This window comes from Numida meleagris, chromosome 2, assembly GCF_002078875.1.
Source record: "Numida meleagris isolate 19003 breed g44 Domestic line chromosome 2, NumMel1.0, whole genome shotgun sequence".
Taxonomy (NCBI): domain Eukaryota; kingdom Metazoa; phylum Chordata; class Aves; order Galliformes; family Numididae; genus Numida; species Numida meleagris.
This window is the reverse complement of record NC_034410.1, coordinates 73,665,102-73,684,884: the sequence shown is the minus strand read 5'-3', so window position 1 is coordinate 73,684,884 and position 19,783 is coordinate 73,665,102. Positions and strand designations below refer to the sequence as shown.

The 19,783-nt window shown below is 40.5% G+C and overlaps 1 protein-coding gene across 1 annotated transcript in view; it reads right to left on the bottom strand.

The window, feature by feature from the left end:
* The window catches only part of MYO10 (myosin X), a 154,537-nt gene that overhangs the window by 86,456 nt on the left and 48,298 nt on the right, over positions 1-19,783 (bottom strand). Inside the window, exon 3 of the mRNA XM_021386465.1 lies at positions 5,776-5,934. Coding sequence (XP_021242140.1) covers positions 5,776-5,934 — 159 coding nt within the window. The remainder of the gene's footprint in view (positions 1-5,775; positions 5,935-19,783) is intronic.

The following is a 19,783-nucleotide window of genomic DNA, read 5'->3' as shown; positions in this document are numbered from 1 at the left end:
CTGCAAACAGGATTTGAAAACAAAAACAAACATAAAAACCCGACAGCAACTATTGATAAACACTGCACAAACAACAACTAGATCCCCTCAGGGCACTCTCATGACTACAAGGGAGATAAACATGTAATAATTAGATGATTTAACAAACTACATGCTGCTAAAGCAAATGAACACAAATAGATTTAAAAAATTGATGTATAAATAAATTAATATACCTTTTAAGAACAGATATCTGAGCATTCAGGGTAATGAAGTAGCCCGAAATCCTGCAAGCATCTTTGCCAGGAAAAGCAACTTTTCCAGCTTAACACCTTTTTTTTTTTTTTTTTTTTTTTTAAAGAATTAGAGAGATTTTGCTTTCTCATGCAAGTTACATCATGTTTGTTATATCAGTTGAAGAGACAAAGAGAGTCAGCCACTGAGCTCCTAACTACCACCATCCTCCTCTGATGTGCATGTGGCTGTTACAGCACTGCATGCCTACGTGGCTGGTACAAAAATTTTTATACAGATGCACACATACCGAACAGATGGTTTTGATTATTGGTGGGCAAACTGCAATCCTAATTTGAAACAGAGCAAAAATAGGCTATGTTCCCTCGCCCTTCTTGGCCACCACATGCTTCCCTTGCTCCAAGAGGCTCTGCCCCAACCCACAGGATGCTGCTGGACCCAGCATACCGCTCTGGGCAAGAGGGCACATTTCCACCCTAAATAAAACAGCACCTGTTGAATAAACGCCACTTCTAAGGGAAATGGACCCACCTAATACTTCAAAGCTTAACTCAGCAGGAAAAAGAATGTGAAGTGCCATGAGCCAGCAGCGTGCCCTGGTGGCCAAGAAAGCCAGTGGGATCCTGGGGTGCATTAAAAGGAGAGTGGCCAGCAGGTCAAGGGAGGCGATCCTCCCCCACTACTCCACCCTGGTCAGGCCTCACCTGGAGTACTATATCCAGTTCTGGGCTCCTTGGTACTAAATGACAGGGATCTCCTGGAAAGAGTCTAGTAGAGGGCCACAAAGATGACAAAGGGTCTGGAACACCTCTCCTATGAGGACAGGCTGAGCGACCTGGATCTGTTCAGCCTTGAGAGAAGAAGACTGAGAGGGTATCTTATTAATGTTTATAAATATCTTAAGTGTGGGAGTCAAAGGGACATGACCAATCTCTTTTCAGTGGTCCGCGGGGACAGGACAAGGGGAAATGGCCATAAACTGGAGTACAGGAAATTCAGCACCAATATGAGAAAGAATTTCTTCACGATGAGGGTGACAGAGCACTGGAACAGACTGCCCAGAGATGTTGTGGAACCTCCTTCTCTGGAGATATTCAAGACCCGCCTGGACGCCTACCTGTGCAGCCTGCTGCAGGGAGCCTGCTTTGCAGGGGGGTTGGACTCGATCTCCAGAGGTCCCTTCCAACCCCTGCAATTCTGTGAAGTGCTTTGGAACTTTTTTGTTGCCAGAACATGGGTAAATGAAGGTTGATTTGGCACTGGAAATTTCTGTAGGGGAGTCCGTGAAATACACTGCAGTTATTTTCAGGCCTACTCTTGCCTCAGCAAAAACTGTCTAGCTCTCTGACCTGCTCTTCTCTAATTCACTTGCCTGCACCAGCCCCTAACCACTGGCCACAGAGACAAGAGAACAGCAGTTCCTCCCACAGCTAGCTCGGACACCATAATTTGTGTGCCCTGTAGTACAATCCATACATGATGTGGTTCATGGCATCGTCTCCAAGATGAAGTCAGTCTCTCTCATGATGTGTACTTAACTAAAAGTAAACCTGAATCAACAGCTTAAGAACAAGTCTCCTTTGAATGGCAACAAGAACAGCCGCCGCAGCACTTCCCCTCTCCACATCATGTGCCCAGTGCTGGCTTGGCTTCAGAGGCAAGGAAATCTCTCACTCGCCTTCACAAAAGGCTCCATTTTCCAATTTGGGCACCTTCCACTTTTAGCACTGGTATTTATCTTTCTATATTTCTCCACACGTCAGCCTGGCACTCAAGCTAATCTGAGCATTCAAATACAGAAGTTAAACCTTGTCTAAAAGCTGGACCTCCCCTCTCAAGCTGTTCCTATTAAATAAAATGGGAGAAGGATTAGCAACAGAACCCCTCCAGGATCCCATCACTGGCATACTAACCTTGTTCTTTTCCAGTGGTGACTCAGAAGATAAAAGATAAAGATACTGCTCTTAGATAAAAGCAGTACTAATCAAGAAACCTAAAAAAAAATACACCAGACAAGAGCTTGCTTTCAGGAGACCTTGAAGTTCTCTACAACTCCCTGAAAGAAGGTTGTAGCAAGGTGGGGGTCGGCCTCTTCTCCCAGGTAACACTGTAGGATGAGAAGTAATGTCCTTAAGTAGTACCAGGGAAGGTTTGGGTTGGATATCAAGAAAAAAATCTACTCAGAAAGAGTTGTAAGGCATTGGCACATGCTGCCCAGGGGGGTGGTGGAGTCATCGTCCCTGGAGGTGTTCAAAAAATGTGTAGATGTGGCACTGAGGGACGTGGTCTAGTGGTATGGCGGTGATAGGTTGACAATTGGACTAGATGGTCTTAGTGGTCTTTCCAAGCTTAATGATTCTATGATTCTATCTCGGAAGAGCATATAAAGCCTATGTGTCTCACAGACTAAAAGGGGAAAGCATGCACTCTTTTTTATTTTTAAACAGAAAAAATAGACAAAAAAATATCACAATCAGATGCTGACAAACTTGATGCTGAAAGATGGCTGCACATGGATTAGAACAAATTTTGTCATTTACCTTCTCACTAACAACAGAGATTCAGCTAAGTGCCTCACCTTGTTAAGTACAAAGCCAGGCATCATTTAAGCTGTGAGCAGTCTGAAGATCAAATCAATAAACCCAGTCCAACACCACCCCACCCCCAAAAAGGGAAGAAAATCCTATGCTGACCTTTATAGCTGGAGTTGTTGGCAGCAGCAAAGGAAGTCATTGACAAGTTTGACAATGTTTGACATCTACAGCAAATATATTTTATAGTATTAATTAGGAAATAGCAAGGAGTTTAGGAGTATGGGTACGATTATGTGAGATGAAGAGGGAAAAACATTATTAAGTAAAGGAAAACTAAATTGAGCTCTAACATCTGAAGATATTTACTGAAAAGCTCATTGCTGGATTAACAGCTCATCAAATACATAACAGTGGAAGACTTGCATAAATACTGTCTTCCTGGGAAAGCAACTGTTTAAATTTCTTTTAAATTGTTTCTTTTGTAGTTATAAAAATGTTCAAATAAATACTTTATATCACCATTTAGCGCGTTGCACTTCATACCATTTTTCATATTTTTTGAAAAAGCAAACCTCCAAACTTACACCCTAACAGTGCATTCCTCATTGCTAAACTCAAGAATCACACTAGTATGTTTGTATTACTACAAGCAAATTAAAAAGCCACAAAGTATACTTTTCCCCTCACTCAGGAGGTGGGCAAGGAGGTGAACAGCGCCGAAGCAAACAGAGAGACAATGATAAGCATCTGTAAAAGCAGCATGTGGCGGTTATAGGTTGGCTTTATTCAATGATGGAGAGAAATCTTCCCAAGGGGATGACTAGCTCCTCTGCTCAAAGTGCAGAAGGGCACACGCATTCCCAATTTATCCCTACAAGGGACAGAAACAAATAAGGTGCTTATGTGGATACAAGACATGGTGTGCGCACTTTAGTAATGAAGCAATTAATGGCCGCAGGATGGGGCTTTTTGGAGGGAAGAGAGAAGAAAAATGTTCAATCTGGAAAGTTTTGCTTCTGGCATGCAATGGGTTCCACTGTCCTGTATAAGAACTAGTCTAGTCCCAGTGAAGAATGACCAGGAACATCATTTCTTCAGCTGGCTGCAATTATACGTTAAACAGAGATAAAGCTAACACACCTTCCAGTCTCTCTCTCTTAAAAAACAAACAAACAAACAAAAAACAACTTAAAACATTGAAATATAACTGAACAGTTCAATACAGTTAAGAGGTTCTGGACTGAACAGACATGGTTAATTTCACAGATTCTTCTAATAATGCCTCCTCCTAAAACACATGCTTATAACCTATAAAATTATCATAAAATTATGTCAACTATTTAATCTGCTTTTCTCAGGGTTTCTGTTCGTGGAGTTCTGTCCCACTAATCCAATGCTATAGGCACAGCAAGACCAGAGGTACCAACGAGGAGAGAGACGATGCTTTTTATATCATCCCTGGTTACATACACAGGACAACAGAGACTCTTTTATATGCAATTCAAAATACACCTGCTTTTTCCAGTCACCTCTATTCAATCCATTTTCAGGCTAGTTATACCAAAAAGAAGTAAAACTAGCAAAACTGAAAGGACAATAAATATTCAGCAGAAACTGAAGTTCTGACATCACTAACAGCTAATAAACCTGTTTGTCTAGAAACGTACACCACATTGAGCACCAAGTATCAGAATATCCTAAACTTGTTTTGACAAGCTGACTAAGACATGTCTATTCAGAACAAGGATTTTTTTCACCTCTTCAGAACATCACCCCCTTCTATAAAGACACTTGATAAAAGAGGGAAGGCTAACATCCACATCCCGCATCTCAGTACATCTAATTGCTCAGAATATTTTTTTAATTAAATTTTTACTCACACGAAGTGTTAGAGCCTGATCTAACAATGCCAGCAGAAAATTAAACTTTTCTCAAGTACCACTTTTTCCTGCACATGCAGGGTTGTTCATATATGCTGTTCATTTTTTGTCTACTGATTTTCTCAAATAAAAAATTGTCCATTTATTTTCAGAAGAAGAAAGTATAAAGACTGCTTATGAAGCAATCTTATAAACTGTTATTTAGTTAAATTACAAGTCTTTATAAACTGTAAAGATATGTTAATGTTTAAAAATAAAGAAGCTAAACTTAATAAATGAAATTTAGAATAAAGCATGTGCATGGCCAAACCAAAGATCCAGAAAGATTACTCAAAATAATTTTTTTCCTGTGAAGTATTATTAAAAACAAACAAACATCAAAAAAAACCCAACAACTGAACAATGAGATTTCACAACCGGTAACAGCTACTACTATTTCCTATATCCTTCTCATATTTAGTGTACTTCTAGATTCAAGAAAGATTAGTATCGAATCAGACTAATAAAAATATTGAAAGAGCAAGTTAACCTAATCACAACCTAACCTTCATTATAGAGCTGAGAAAAAGAGTTCTGCATTGGCTAATTTCTAATATTTGAGATTCCTAAACAGCTGCCTGCTTTCACATACCCAAAACTCTGACTATCTTTATTTAATGGCATATGTTCTCAGTTTGATGATCATAATACCATCCCCTTTCTATTATAATTGTGATGTTGGCCACAATTGCATCTTGGACCTCCAAATGACAGTCACAGACTAAATCCCACTGCATCATTTCCAGTGATATACATAGCACATAACGTTGGAACAGAGAGCCTAAAGGCAACGAGAAAAAACATGAATCCTTTACAGAACCCTGCCAATGGAAATGTAAAAAAAGTATATGAAGTCTAGCGTTTTTTTGAGGCTTGCAAGGGAGCACCTTGACACCTCCAAGCTACATCCTCCTTTCACTGCTGTTGGTAAGACGTCCCTAGACAAGGCATGCTTCAACTCTCTAACGATACACAAAGAACTGGAGAACGTTAAGAAGGGAGATATCACAGAACAGCGAAACACATGGCAGTTAGACAAACAAAAACATTGCCTGCGGATATTTGTCTTAAATTTAGAAGAAACTTACATAGATTTTATCTTGCTGATATCGTTGGAATAAGTTATGCATAATGGAGCCTTCATGGAGATCTACAAGTGCTGCCATGTCTTCTACACTCTCCACACTCGTCTGATGCATAGGCGTTACTTTTTGGTGAGTGATGGTGCTCTGTTTATACGTGAATACCTGAATGAGTTAAAAAAGAAATAATAATTAGAGAACACTTTCAAAAACTCTTATCTGAAGTAGGAGCTTTTATATGAACTCATATTCCTCATACAGTTCAACAATGAGCAGACTTGTAAAATGTTACAGCTTGCCATTCATACCTCCTTCTAAGGCTTCTTTCACAATAATTAAAGCCCCAAATACATGCATAGGAGTCATGTGAAACTATCACATACTGACAATACACTGAGGACTAACGTTTTTTTCCTGGGCAAAAGAAATCTAGTTTTACAACGGACTACCACAATAGTAGTCTAAATTTATTAGATGAAAAATAAAACAAGCAAATAATCATTCTCCAAAAATCGAAGACCAACCAACAAAAGAAAATCTTCCACTCCTTACAGTACACCTCACTTATACTCAAATTTCTTTGGAGGAAAATGTTTTACACTGCAAAACAAACAAACAAAAAATTATGGATCAAACAGGCTACCAGTGTTAGTATTTTATCTGAAAACTTAAATGTTTCCATCCAGTTCTCTGATAAGGACCGCTACCAGGTTACGTCATGCTTCCTAATGTAATTAACACACTAAGTTCATCACACGGCAAGTATTTCAAGGTGAATGGCTGCACTAATTTCTAATTAATGTACTACTAAGATAAATTTCAGAGGCCTGCTACAAATGAACAGTAAAAGCCTTTAAAAAGCCACAATTTAAATACCCTGTCATAAAACACTTTGACGTACCTTTCGTAAAGCTATCACAAGTACACTCAAAAGTTGTAGATATCCCCAAAGCAGTTAAACAAACTTTTAGGAACACTGACATCACTGAATTTTATAAACCAATTGCTCAGCAATACAGCTTCCCATTTCCTTTTAATTTACATCTTGGCAGATCATCCTTATAGACATATGTCTGCATCTCACAGGCAATGCTACTTTGGCAACGCTAGTCCCTGCAAACGTCATCACTGCAAACTAAGAAAGTAGGGCAGGGTGTTAATGCAAATATTTTAATAACGTGGAACACTAAAAAAACAAACCTTCCCAAATCCTTTGAAATAATATTTATAAAACCAACTGAAGGAGTGCAATAAGCAGCAGCCCAGTTGTTTATGAGCGCTGCAGGACTGCCTGTGCAGGCTGGGGATTACGCAGCAGTATGGAAAGGAACAGTTCTATTCAGGAAAAGAAAACCCATCAAAGATTTTTCCAAATAAAAACGTATGTATGCTGCTGCTAATGAAAGGCTGAACAAGGGCAGCAGCGTAACCAGAGAACTTCATTCAGGAAAATAGATTCCTAACACTTACTGCTGCATGATTTTGCCTGTCTTGCTGAGACAAGTGAGAAAAAGAAACTAAAGGAGCAACAGGCAGAATGCAGAGCAGACATAGCATTGAAGCACTGAACCAGCTGACTGAGGAGAATTGCCTGATGAAATCTGTTCATTGAGATCATATCCCAGACTGAATATATCAAATGCTGGCACAGACATTTGAACAGTCAGAGCTGTCATTCATACCAAAAGAAAGTACACCGGGGAAAAAGAGGATGTAGGGAACACATTTCTAACAAATGCTGGAAGGCTGTGCAAACGATAGTGGGACACACGGGTCACGTGATCAGGGAAAGGAAACAAAATATTATTTCCAGGAGGGGAATTTTCATATTTCTGATACCTAGTCTTTGATATGTGATGCATAGGTTAATAGGGTAAGCAGAGCACTCCGTACATCACTAAGCACATTTACTGACATAAGGAATTAATGAAAATTCTCCAAGGAAAATAACAAGAAAATTGACCTGCAAGTGGCAGGATGACCGAAGACGGTCTTCACAGTTTCATCCTTTGCATTCAAAACCACAGTTTTCTCTTGCTCAGGCTCGTCTTTCTCATGCTTCCAGCTCTTCCACACACTACATTCTTGTTTAGATGAGAAAATGTCTCCTGAAGCTGACTCTTACGTGTTCCTCTATGCTTCCTTATCCATAAGCTATAAAAGACACTGACTGGGCTCAGTGGCAGTCATCAAGACCAGAAAGAACAACGGTCTCTTCCCCAAGTTTTATTTTCACGAGAGCCTTGTATCCTTCAGATTCCCTAACTCCACTGTAAAACTTCAGCAAAGTCATCGAACATCAAAGCCATTAGACAGGGGCAGCAAAATCATGTGGATAGACCTCATGTCCTTCAAATGGGCTCTTGGTAGCCCTGCTGCTTGAGCCCTGAAAAGCTTGCTTTGTTTTTTTTCATCTTGACTCATGCCTTTATTAGGATATGTACGTGAAAAGGCTGCCTTGAACTTTATCATTACTAATTAGAAGGTCACGCTATGAAATATGACAGCAGATGAAATCCTCAGGAAATAAGAATGGAGAGCTATTCAGTGGAGTCAGCATGCAGAAAAGGAAGATAACCAAGAGGGCTCCTGAACTTTACAAAGACCACACTGGCAGAGCAGAAGAGTGTCCACCCTCAAGGATCTTGCCAGCATTTGTGGAAGGTCAAGAAAAGCATGCAGGAAACTTGGAACAAGATTTAAAACAAATAAGAATTCAGCAAAAACTGCTTTCCTTTTGAGATATAAATGGTTCAAGATAACAAACATGCTGAATATATGGAAAACTACAAATTAAACCCTAAGAGAGCATGCGAAATAAGAACTCTCAAAGTTACTGCGGAAATGAAAATTAGAGATTGAGATAGGAAGGAGCAATGCAAACAGCAACAACAGAAGGAACAAACTCAAGAAACTAAGACAAAATAGTGAATCCTGCTGAACACCAGTAAACAGTGCTTCACAAGGAAAGAAGAACATTCCTAAGCTGCTTGACTATCCTTACACACGCCTTACCTTACCACTGTGATGAACGCACCAAAAACAGACTCAAATGCTTTCAAGTAGCCACCTGAAAGCCCAGGGGATGAATGTTTCCAGGGCCCCAGGAGACACAAAAAAAGGCTCTCACAGGTGCTGTAGGGTTCTAAAATAAGACAGACAGGAACTATCAAATCAGCAGGATTATTAGCTTAGTTCGGTTTTCTCCAAAATATGGTACACTTTATCAGCCTTGCTGTGACAGGGCCATACTCAGAGCAGTGTCAAGATCCACCTGCTCCTTAGCGATGCTCCCAGCAGCACTCATCAGATTTAAGACACAATGTCAAGTCCCAGATACTGGGAGTGAGAACTGCACTCATGCTTCCAAAAGTATTACCCAGATAAGAAAGGAAGACAAGTGGAAAAAACAAACTCATCATCTTACAATGAGAACATCAGCCCTTCATGTAGGGCCAAAGAAAAAAGTTAGAGGGAAGCCCTAGGCAGCACACAAGCATTCCAGGACGTGAGCACGACCTGCATTGTGTACACTGGACATCTGGTCCTGATCCTTTTCTTTGCTAAAGATACCGGTGAGACACTCTCTAATGCACTGCAGAAAGCTGGAGAACTCCCAACAGCACGTACCGGGATTAAAGATGAGACTAGAAGTGAACACAGAGTGAACGGGCTTTTGGTGGCTGAGGTTTTGCGAAGGGTTTTGTTCCAAAGCAGCAGAATGCCTTAGAATAAACCATTTCATATGGGACCCTATCTAGAAAGCCAGCAGCTCTTAAATCACATTTTAAGACAAAGGCAGATAATGAAAATGGTGGCTTTATTAAATAAAAATATCATTTTGCTGTACACATTCTGTATGTACATACTGTACATGTTCACAAATACTGTTGCATCAGCAATGCCATCCTGTAATCCACAATGTGCAAGCATTTATTAGGTTAATCTGTATCTTTATATTCAGTTATTTTACATAAATACACTCTTAAATCTACCGGTGAGCTTACTGAAGAAATACATCAAGAAAACAATAGGCCAGCAAATCAAGAGTTTGAGGCATATGATTGCAGTTAAATTAATTTCAGTGGTGCTTTTAAAAAAAGAAAATCAGCATGAAGACCTTACTATTTCTTACTTCCTTACATTGAAAATGACATTTTTATCCTGTGCAAGCAATCAGGTGTGAGAAAAAATAAGTCCTTCCAGTATTTCCTCAAAGGGGAATACCACAAAGCAATATCTAATTAATTTTCTGCACATAGAAATCAGCCCTTAGCTCAGAATCTAATGAAAATGACGTTTGAAGAAAAGATTTAATTTGTAATGAAATTTATTAACACCAGGAAAGAATGCTAGAGCAGGCACTCAATGACAAAAGCACACAAGCTTTCTCTCTCACTGTGTCATTTCATTACAGGATACCAAGTGACAAGAATACCTGCTTGAATAAGGGCATTAATCAGTATCAAGGGATTTCACAACAGCTGAGTCAAGTGAATTGACAATAATGCTGAATTAAGTGTTTAGTTAAAGCACATTAAGAAACACACAATCCCCATTTCTTGCAAAAGCAACAAGTCACACTCAGGGCATCCCAGCCTGCACACAGCCAACACACCATCAAGCCTCTCAAGGGTGTTTTTTCACACAGCAGACACGTGTTTAGTTTGATGCTGATGAACAACAGTGGATGGGAAGAAGGCCAAAAGTATACTAACATGTTCCTAATCAACAAATAAGTATTTGAGTTATGACAGAATCTTCAGAGAGATTACTGTAAGATTTTTATTTAAAGGCAGAAATGAGCCTACCTATGGCTTCTGTACACAGAAACAATCAGTTAAAAATATCGGCTTCTTTTCATTCTCTGCTGTTAGTCTGTTTTGAGGACCATCATTTGTGTTTCCCTCCTGTTTAGAAGTTAGAAGAATGCAATAAATCTTGCAAGATCTCTTTATACGTGACTCCACACAGAAACAAGAGGACTTGAGCTCACATTATAAATTGCAGAATGCAGCATTCCAAGAAGAAAAATAAATCATTAAAAGCCCAAGGACACAGAGATTGAAAACAAAAATAAAAATCTAGTAGCTTACTTTTTTCTTTTCCTGGAGAGAGCTACTGCCTAAGTGCATGCTTAGGACAAGGAGGCGCTCACAAAAATCAAAAGCAACTCAATGCCAAATGTAAAGCAGATTAACATGGTCATTCTACTGTCAGTAAGATAATAGCGCAACCCAAGTAATGCTTCTGTCCAATAACTTAATGTTTCTCTCGGTAACAGCTGACCTTAGACATTGATCCCATTGTCCCCAAACAATCTTTCAGGCAACAAGATGTACCAGTGCACAAGGCTTGCTTTGATACAATATAATTTAATCTTTCCCAAAACAACAGAAAGTCACAAAGAAGTTTCTTATCTATTAAACAATGGAGAAAAATTAGGCCTTTTATGTCAAGAAAAAAAAATACTACCAACTAAACTGAGATTGCTACTACTGTTAACACTCACAGTGGCCTTTCCTTCAGGCCAATGGCCCATACACGTTACCAAGAATCAGTTTCTTTTTGTTCCCGTTTTTCACAACTCCTCCCTACCCACCCTAGGAATCACTCCATTCCCCACCTTCCTTTCCCAGTGAGATGCTAATTGTGACTTCTAAGGCAAAGTGCCTGGATACTCTCTCTGCTTGTTAATGGAACTACCACATCAGATGAGTAATGCATAGTTCTGCATAATAATATTTTTTGCTTTTACTCTCTGCTCACTTCAGTTCCATCCAATGTTTAGGCTTAGTTCCTCCTCCTCCAATCCCTTCCCCACATAGAGTCATCCCTTCTTGCTTCTGAACTCCACAGTGCAGAGAAGCAAGCTGCCAGGTCGGTGAGCACTGCTGTCACTGTGGTAGAGCTCTTCTTTGTTCTTTCCCTACATGTTCACCAAGCTCAGTAAGCCTGTCTGGTCAAGACTTCTCACCTAATGCCTATTCTGCAAGCGCTACTTCAAGGCCATTTATTCTACACATGGCCTGTTTCCTTTTGCAGACAAGCAAAAGGAATCAAGTACAAACAAGCTTCCAATTACAGGTTCAGTGCTCATGACCCTTCAATTGAGCTTGCCTACACAGACAATAAAGATATTTAATTCAAATTAAACACATTGATTTTACCCAGATTATACTGTAGTAAGCCTCTAGGCAGTCCATGCTAATTCCAACAAGAAAAAAAGTGCATCTTTAATTTCTTCACAAATGACCTTGCATAACCTACAGTTCTCTGCATCTGAAGACACCACAAAGCTTCATTTTTAAAAAGTCCACCCACCTATAAATACTGTAGTGCTGCAGAAAACCTGAAGCATTTCTGGCACATCACCACTCCTTGCTTCAGCATGGAAAAGCACCCCTTTCTGCCTGTGAACTGAGAAGTGAAAGGACTTCAGCTTCCCAGCCTTTTGAGAGCACGTAACCAAAAAAAATAAATTAAAAAAAAAAAATAGGCAGAAGACAGACTATAAGATGTGATTTAGGCTCCCTGTAGGACAGCAGGTCAGCTGCAGGGCCTGAACGCATCCTAAGTCATGGAGGAGGCCTCCAAGCTGCAGGACACTGAGATAAAGCAGAATGCAGAACCAAGCACCTATAAGAGGAAAAAAGAAAGGTCCAGACCAACCTCTGCTATGGCTTGGGGGGGATACCCCATTAAAATGCCCTGAGTCAGCACTGCAAGAGCATCCCACTGGAATCAGCACCTAGAAAACAGAGGTAGCAATGATTCTCCCCTTGCTTCCAGTGCGAACCACCTCAACTAGCCCCGGGGAAAAGTGGATGGAAACTGGTATTTCATTCTCGGAGGAGAAGACCAAAATGTTTCCTCCTAAAAAAAACCAAGAACATCGAAATACCAAAAATTCGGCAACAAAGGAAACCCCCATCACCCTTTATCCCTCATTTGCCACATAACAGAAAGTGTGTTTCCAGACAATGCAAGGCACTGAAAGCATTATCTTGACTGTCAACACCAGTTAGAGATGGAGTGAAACTTCCAATTTTAAATTCATATTTATTCAATGATTCAGACGAGATAAACAATGATTATTTGCAATTGAATGAACAAGACAGAATTTGAATAAAATGCCCTGCTATCAAGAACTGAAACAACTCTATTCAATAAGCAGCCTGCAAATTGCACCAGCTTTTTTGAGTCACACAGCAATTCATCTCAGTAGGTCTTTTTTCTTCCAAAAAATACAAAAAAACCTGCAGGCAGCTGATTAGACTGCCTCTGAGTCTGGAGTATGAACAGTCTTTGTGTAATGTTGCAGTAATAAAATCAGAGACAACATTTATGCGGCAGCTCAAACTCCAAGGGGCCATTCATGCAAAGTCAGTCTTGCCCTGGATGACGGCTCACTGAAGAAGGCTACACTCTGACAAGGCCCTCTGGGAGGGAGAACAAAACCAGAGCAATGTCTGCATGAACCATTCAGCCTCATTATCTCTCTGTGTTCCTCTTCGCACCATGCTCATATGAACTGACCTGTAGGTGCAGACCGTCCCCAAACCCTGCAGGGACCTTCCCTTCTGTTTACCATGTCCTTTGATAATCTTACTAAAGCTGGTGAAGGCAGTATGATGAAGGAGGATGACAGGTGAGGTGTGCATGGAGAAATCCTCTGAGAACAAGGCCACCACAGCACCCCAACCACTGCCATCCAGCTTGTCTGCTTACAAACACTCACTTGGCTCCGCCATCCCAGGTAGCAAAGAAGCAGAGCCTGCATGCTTGGGACAAAATTAATAAAGGAGATCCTGCCACAGCATCAGGTATAAAAACTAAGATGTTCTTGTAGCATTTGATGCTGGAGGCGTCTCTCTCACCCCTCCCGCAGAAAAAAGAGAACACCCGATGGGCTCAGGTGCTCACAGCAAGACCGCTGCAGGTAAGTCAAGCTTTCAGTTAACTGACTGCTCTTCAGTGCAGCCAACACCTCAACAAGGACATAACATTAAGGAATGTGGGGAAAAAAAAAAAAAAAAAAAAGCAATACACATGCATTGGCAAGCAACGAAGTACAGCTCTTAATAAAACAGAAAAAATAAACGTTATATGAGATGCCCAAACCATCAGTCAAATAAAACAACGCAAAGAAATAAAACACTGACATTTTTCCTGTATCCAGCGTTGAAGGCAAAAATGCCTACTCAGTTATGCATTTTATGTGAATTTTTGTGAATTAAAGACTTTACAACTTGCATAAGCACAGAAAAAGTTCACATATACACAATTTTAGCTTTCAGATCATCAGACAACGTTAACAATAAAACTCTTGTAATTTAAGTATGTTTCCATTTTATTTAAGTTTCTCCAAAATTTAGCTGGATTTCTCCTACTATAAGTACTGCACACCTCACAGAAATAATATTTAATTATATTCAAATCGCTTTTTAAATCAAATGACTTTTTGTTCACAGCAAGAACCAGTCTGTTTCAGTGCTACATTTCCTTCTTAATTTAAAAGCTGCCTTTTAGATACTTCTGTATTGACAGGTTTCCAGAGAAGCACAATAGGCAAAAGGTTAACATGACAGTGAATTTGTAGAGCTCTGAAATCCTCTTTGAGGGACTAATTTCCAAGATCATTTGATCCCACTCTGGTGAAACGTAGATAAGAGTCTAGCATTACTTTTGCTTGTTTAAATAAAATAATTATAAGGTTTTGTTTCATTTTGGTTTTGTGCTATGAGGAAAAAAAAATAGAATATGAAGGATTGGTACAAAGCTCTGTATGAGTTTATAGGGATTCTGAAATGGTAAATCCAAAGTGATGCATGAGCTACTCATTTGAACAGACAACAAAATCCAGAGTTTTTTTTTTTTAAGCTTTTAATTTTTTTCTATTATATCACCAACTGCTTTGTAAAGACAAGCCAAAATCTCCATCTTACAGGCAACGGATACTCTGTGCTCCTTTCCATGTTCTGTGCCCCTGCCAGTGGTTACCATTGTTATTCCTGAAAGCGGGGACTGGGTGACAAATGATCCAAATGACACACAAATCCTGGCTCCAAAACCAGTCCCCCTCACCCTCATTTTTAAAAGAACAGAGAGGCTTTTCATTATGCCACTGTTTACCTGTTGTTCCTGCAGGTCATCTGTGGTGAGAGGTTTGACACAGTTATAACTGCTAGCTACAGAGCCAAGGGCATATTTTATTCACAGCCCAAAGCCTCTCCATTGAAGGAGTCCTTTAAAGACTTAGCCATCTATACAATTCTCTTTCTCCAAAAAGATAAGTATATAATGCTATCTTACATGTGAGGACGTGGGAGTGTAAACGGGAGTAATTCAAGCCCTGAATGCAATAAGCTTCTAAGGACATCTATATGAAAACAAACACGTACACAATGACACATAATACATAATGGAGAATGTTCAAAGCAGAGTTACAGGTAGGTGAATGTAACACGTGGCATGTTCCCTCAGCATACAGTGCAGTTTTTACAGTAGCTTTGTTCACAATGCTACTCCATTTCAAAGTTAACTTTTACCATGAATACCCATCTCGAAAGAATTTGTCAGCCTTTCAGGAAAGTGCTACCTGAGGCCACTGCCTCCATTACCTCCATTACTATATTCATTAATCCAATTAAATAACAATCAGGAATTTTTCCAGCTTTGGCTGAAGATAACTGGAAGATGTCCTCAGATGACATGGGGAAGAGGTGACCCCTTTTTTGCTGTGTGCCCCATGCTGGCACAGAGGCAATAAATTACAGGGTAGGAAGCAACAGACCACCCTTCAGTGGGTCTCCAAAGCTTCCTTTCAACCTATCCAAATTAGCTCTGGGTCCCACAACAGCACAGTTTCCTCCACCCAAGCATGTGCCCCAACTATCAGAAACTTGTTTTTATCTTGTTAGTAGCATTAGTAATGTGCCCTTTATTTAGGTTGTGTATCAATGCCTATGAAGTCCATGAATGGAAGTACTGTCACATCAAAAAACAGGTGCAGGCAGCTCATCCAAAGTTAGAATTAACTAATGCTATTGACATAGCCAATGAAGGCTGTGTAAGCACTGGTGAGAACAGCACAGCCTAGGAACAAAAGAAGTTTTAGACATATTGCAAAGCATATGCTGGGGCTAAATCTCACCTGGCTCCATACAGTGCCAGTAGAGCACCCTCTAAGCACGGTGCACGAAGTGGAACGCTGGTACGCATGGTACAGGGACACAGTAGTTCCTGCCTGGAACCAGCCTGGGTCTAAGTGGGAACCAGTGGCGACTTCACTGCTCACCTTGCATGGCCTAGCAGTAAGGCCAGTGTCAGTGCCACAAGGGGAGAAAAAGGCGGTGATAGAAGAAGGTTTTGTCCAAGAAGGTGGTGGAGTCATCACCCCTGGAGGTGTTCAAGAAACGTTTAGATATTGTACTAAGGGACGTGGTTTAGTGGGGAAATATTGGTGATAGGTGAATGGTTTGACTGGATGATCTTGGAGGTCTTTTCCAACCTTGGTAACTCTATGCTTTGTGTAGCACAGTGGAAAATGGCTTCACCATAGCACAGCTGAGATGGAGAAAAGCAGTTCAGCTTCAGCTCTGCACCACAGTGGAACAGTCTTCCTGGACACTACAGACCACAACACCCTCTCTATGGCACCCACTGCCCCCAGGGACAGGGGTGCCTCAGCTGCGCCCCAGACCCAGCAGGAATCACAGGGACTGGTATAAGGTGGGGAAAAGGGGCCAGAAGCAGGAGCAATTGTGAAACACCAAGCAAGACCACATTCAACCAGCACAGTGAGGGCTGGTCCACCGCCCCCAAAACACAGCTAGCTGCGTCAGGAAGAAAGCCTGCTGCAGGATAGGCCCAAACAGGTCTGGACAGGCTGAAACAAAGCTGCATGCATCTTCTGACAGCAGCCAGCCGGCCGAGGGCCTCTCCATACAAGTGTACAACCAACACCCACACCCCAAGAGGCTGAGTGGGACTGCATCACCCCATGCCTCTCAGGGGGCTGCTAGCAGCAGCTCATCTGCCAGCTCTGCACATTTTCCTCTTGTGACTCCTTTTTTTCCTCAGTTGTTTATTTTTAATTGTGTGTGTGCACTAGGGGGGACACACAATACAGCTGAAGTCTTCCAGACCTCCTCTACCCAAGGACAGCTCTGGCTTCAGATCAACAAACACAGATGAATATTTCACAATGTCCAGTCATCACAAAACTACAGGGAAGTGAAAGGGAAATAGTGGAATATGACAACAGAAAAAAAAAAAAGCTACTTTTTTGGCTATAAAATTTTACATTTCTGGCACAATGATGGAAAGATCTTTTGGAGATATTGAGGTACAAATATGAAAACACTACAGCATTTTAATATGTCTGCTTTGGTGAAAAATATTACATCCTTTTGTCTATAATGCTTGGTTCCATTTCAAAGAGCAGGAATGTACCAGGCTCAAAGAGGAATAAGAGATGCACAAAACGGTGTAAAAAAAGCTTCTTTTTTTCTATCTTTCTTAGACTCACTACAACTTCCCTTTTTTACATCCTTTGAGAAAGCTGCATGTATTTGTTAATTCTCTGTTACTATACAGGTAAGCATCTCATTTCATTGCACTCGTGAAGAGCCTGTGTTTGTTAAATATCTAACTTTCAGATATTAAAAAAAATGAGAGAGAGAGAGGTAAGTGGTACTGCTAGAACTCAGTCATTCCAGGGCATGATTCAACAAGTGCAGGCAGATGGAGTGGTCAAAAGATGAAACAGATTTCAAAGCAGTGCCGTAAGTTTTACTTTCTGACATGGATATTGCGTGAGAACGTGCATTGTATGCAGATAAGGAAAAGAAGTGGCTTGTGGCTGTAAAAGTTTGACAGGCTGTTCTCCAAGTCACTCTCATAAAATCAGCGTACAAACTGGTTGGCTTACATTTGAACTATGAACCTTCTGCCTTGCAAGAAGCAAAAGGGCAAATTTAACACACACGAAGGTTGCCCACTAACCAAAATGTGCACAATTTGATTTCTCATGGCTTACTTGTGCTTACATTTGAAAAGAAAATTACACATCAGATAGCACATGTGTATGTTTAAGCTCAGTTACAATTGGTTCACACGAAACAAGCAAAGAGCAATTCACAGCTCCCCAGGTAGTACTTATTCAGTAGCTGTGCTACAATTAGGAAGGAGACAGACAAGGAAGACACCAAGTAATCCACTAAACATAAGGTATCTTCATGTGTAACTATACTGTTGATACTTCTAGAAAGAAAGAAAAAAAAGAAAAATACACCAATATTCTTCTTTCTTTGTGAGGATACAGTTTGTTTTTGAATTTGTCTTGACAAGCTTCAAGCACCTTCTAAAAGTCCGAGTCTAGGTAAATAAAATAAGGGCTAGGTACACATGTAACAGGAAATACAGTGAGTTCAGCCCAGTGTGTGACTAAGAATTTTTTAAAGAGAGAAGACACAGATTAAAATTAGACTACCTTTTCTGACTGCTTGTACAGGAACAAAGGTTGGGAGATGGATGGATTTTTGTATTAGTGACTAGTATTGCCCTCCACTTACACTCCCAGCATACACTCAACTATCCAAATAGGTTTATATTACAGCATTTTCTGATAAATGTCACATTCTAAAACACAGCTTTGGGAATCAATGGGAAAAAGCTTTCTCGCAAGTGAGGGAGGGCTGCTTTTTTCCCCATATTAAAATCAGCGTTCTCTTCCCCTAAAGACGCCACCCCTCTCACCTCCCAGAACAGGCTCAGCTTATTACATGCACAATCTTGTCAAGGGTGCAGTCTTCCTGCTAGCGTACAAACTATTTACTCTTATTACACAGTGCGCAGTCCTTAATGTGAGAGAGGCTCAGAGAGCGGGGAATACAGCAACATGTCCTCAGGGTGCTGAGCTGAGCTGATGGTAAATAACCCCTGGAGAACCCTGCTGGACTCCATGCAACACGAGCCCAGCACCCTGCACTGGAGAGAGCACATCCCGGCCCTGCTCCTCTAACAGCTAGAGCTCACTGAAAACTGCAAACAATCAGCAAAATTCGATATGCGGCTGTTCGTGATTCTGGTGTAATGCAAAACGAGCAAGGTTTTTTTTTTATTTTTTTTTAATTTTACTCATTTTAAGGCAAGAAAAAAGGAAAATAACTGCTGCTGCAAAGGATATAGAAGGAAAAAAACATAACAGAGTTGCTCTGAATGTTTTTATCCACATAAATTACAAGCTGATGGGTGTACTTGCCCACTGAACTACAACTTTGTTTGATCTGTAGGAGGATTTTTTGAAAGTCAGATTTGAGGAAAAAGAATGCATTAAAAATCACTTAGCTTAGCTACACAGGGCACTAGCTAATGTCATGTTACCCTGAGAGTATTTACCTCGGCTAATCAAAGCCATTTCTCCCTACTCCTGTCTCACCTATGCATGCTTCAGAACCAAGACACAGACTTGGAAAAGACACACTGGCAAAACACAATCACTCAGCTCCATGCATCAATTCTCAACTCTTCTGACAAGGCTAGGATTTTTGTTACAAGTAGCTTTAGTCTGTGGGATTAAAAGGGAAGTTTCTAGAAACATTTACAAGGGCATGTTTCAATCTTACAGTCAAAGAATATGAAGCTAGAGAGACCATTACAATATTTTCAGTTGAGCAGCCATGTAGCAGAGAAAACAGACATATCTAAATTCAATTTCCATTTAGTAAAGCTTCAGCTCTGAAATAGTGCAAAACTCTTCCTCCTTAAAGGATCTTTCATTTATGACCTAGAAACCTTCACCCTGGCAGACTTTCTTTTTGTACACAATTAATGGCCCTCAATCCCTGTCCTGCTGATTTTCCAATGCTTGAGTTGAGCTATGTTCTGAGTAGTTCTCAGCCTCACCTGTCCTCATCCCAGTGCCTCCAAGTCCCCAGCATCAGCAATGCAACAGAGTATTCAGCATACAGGGAATGGCATGTGTGGAGAAAAGGACCGCAGGAGAGGC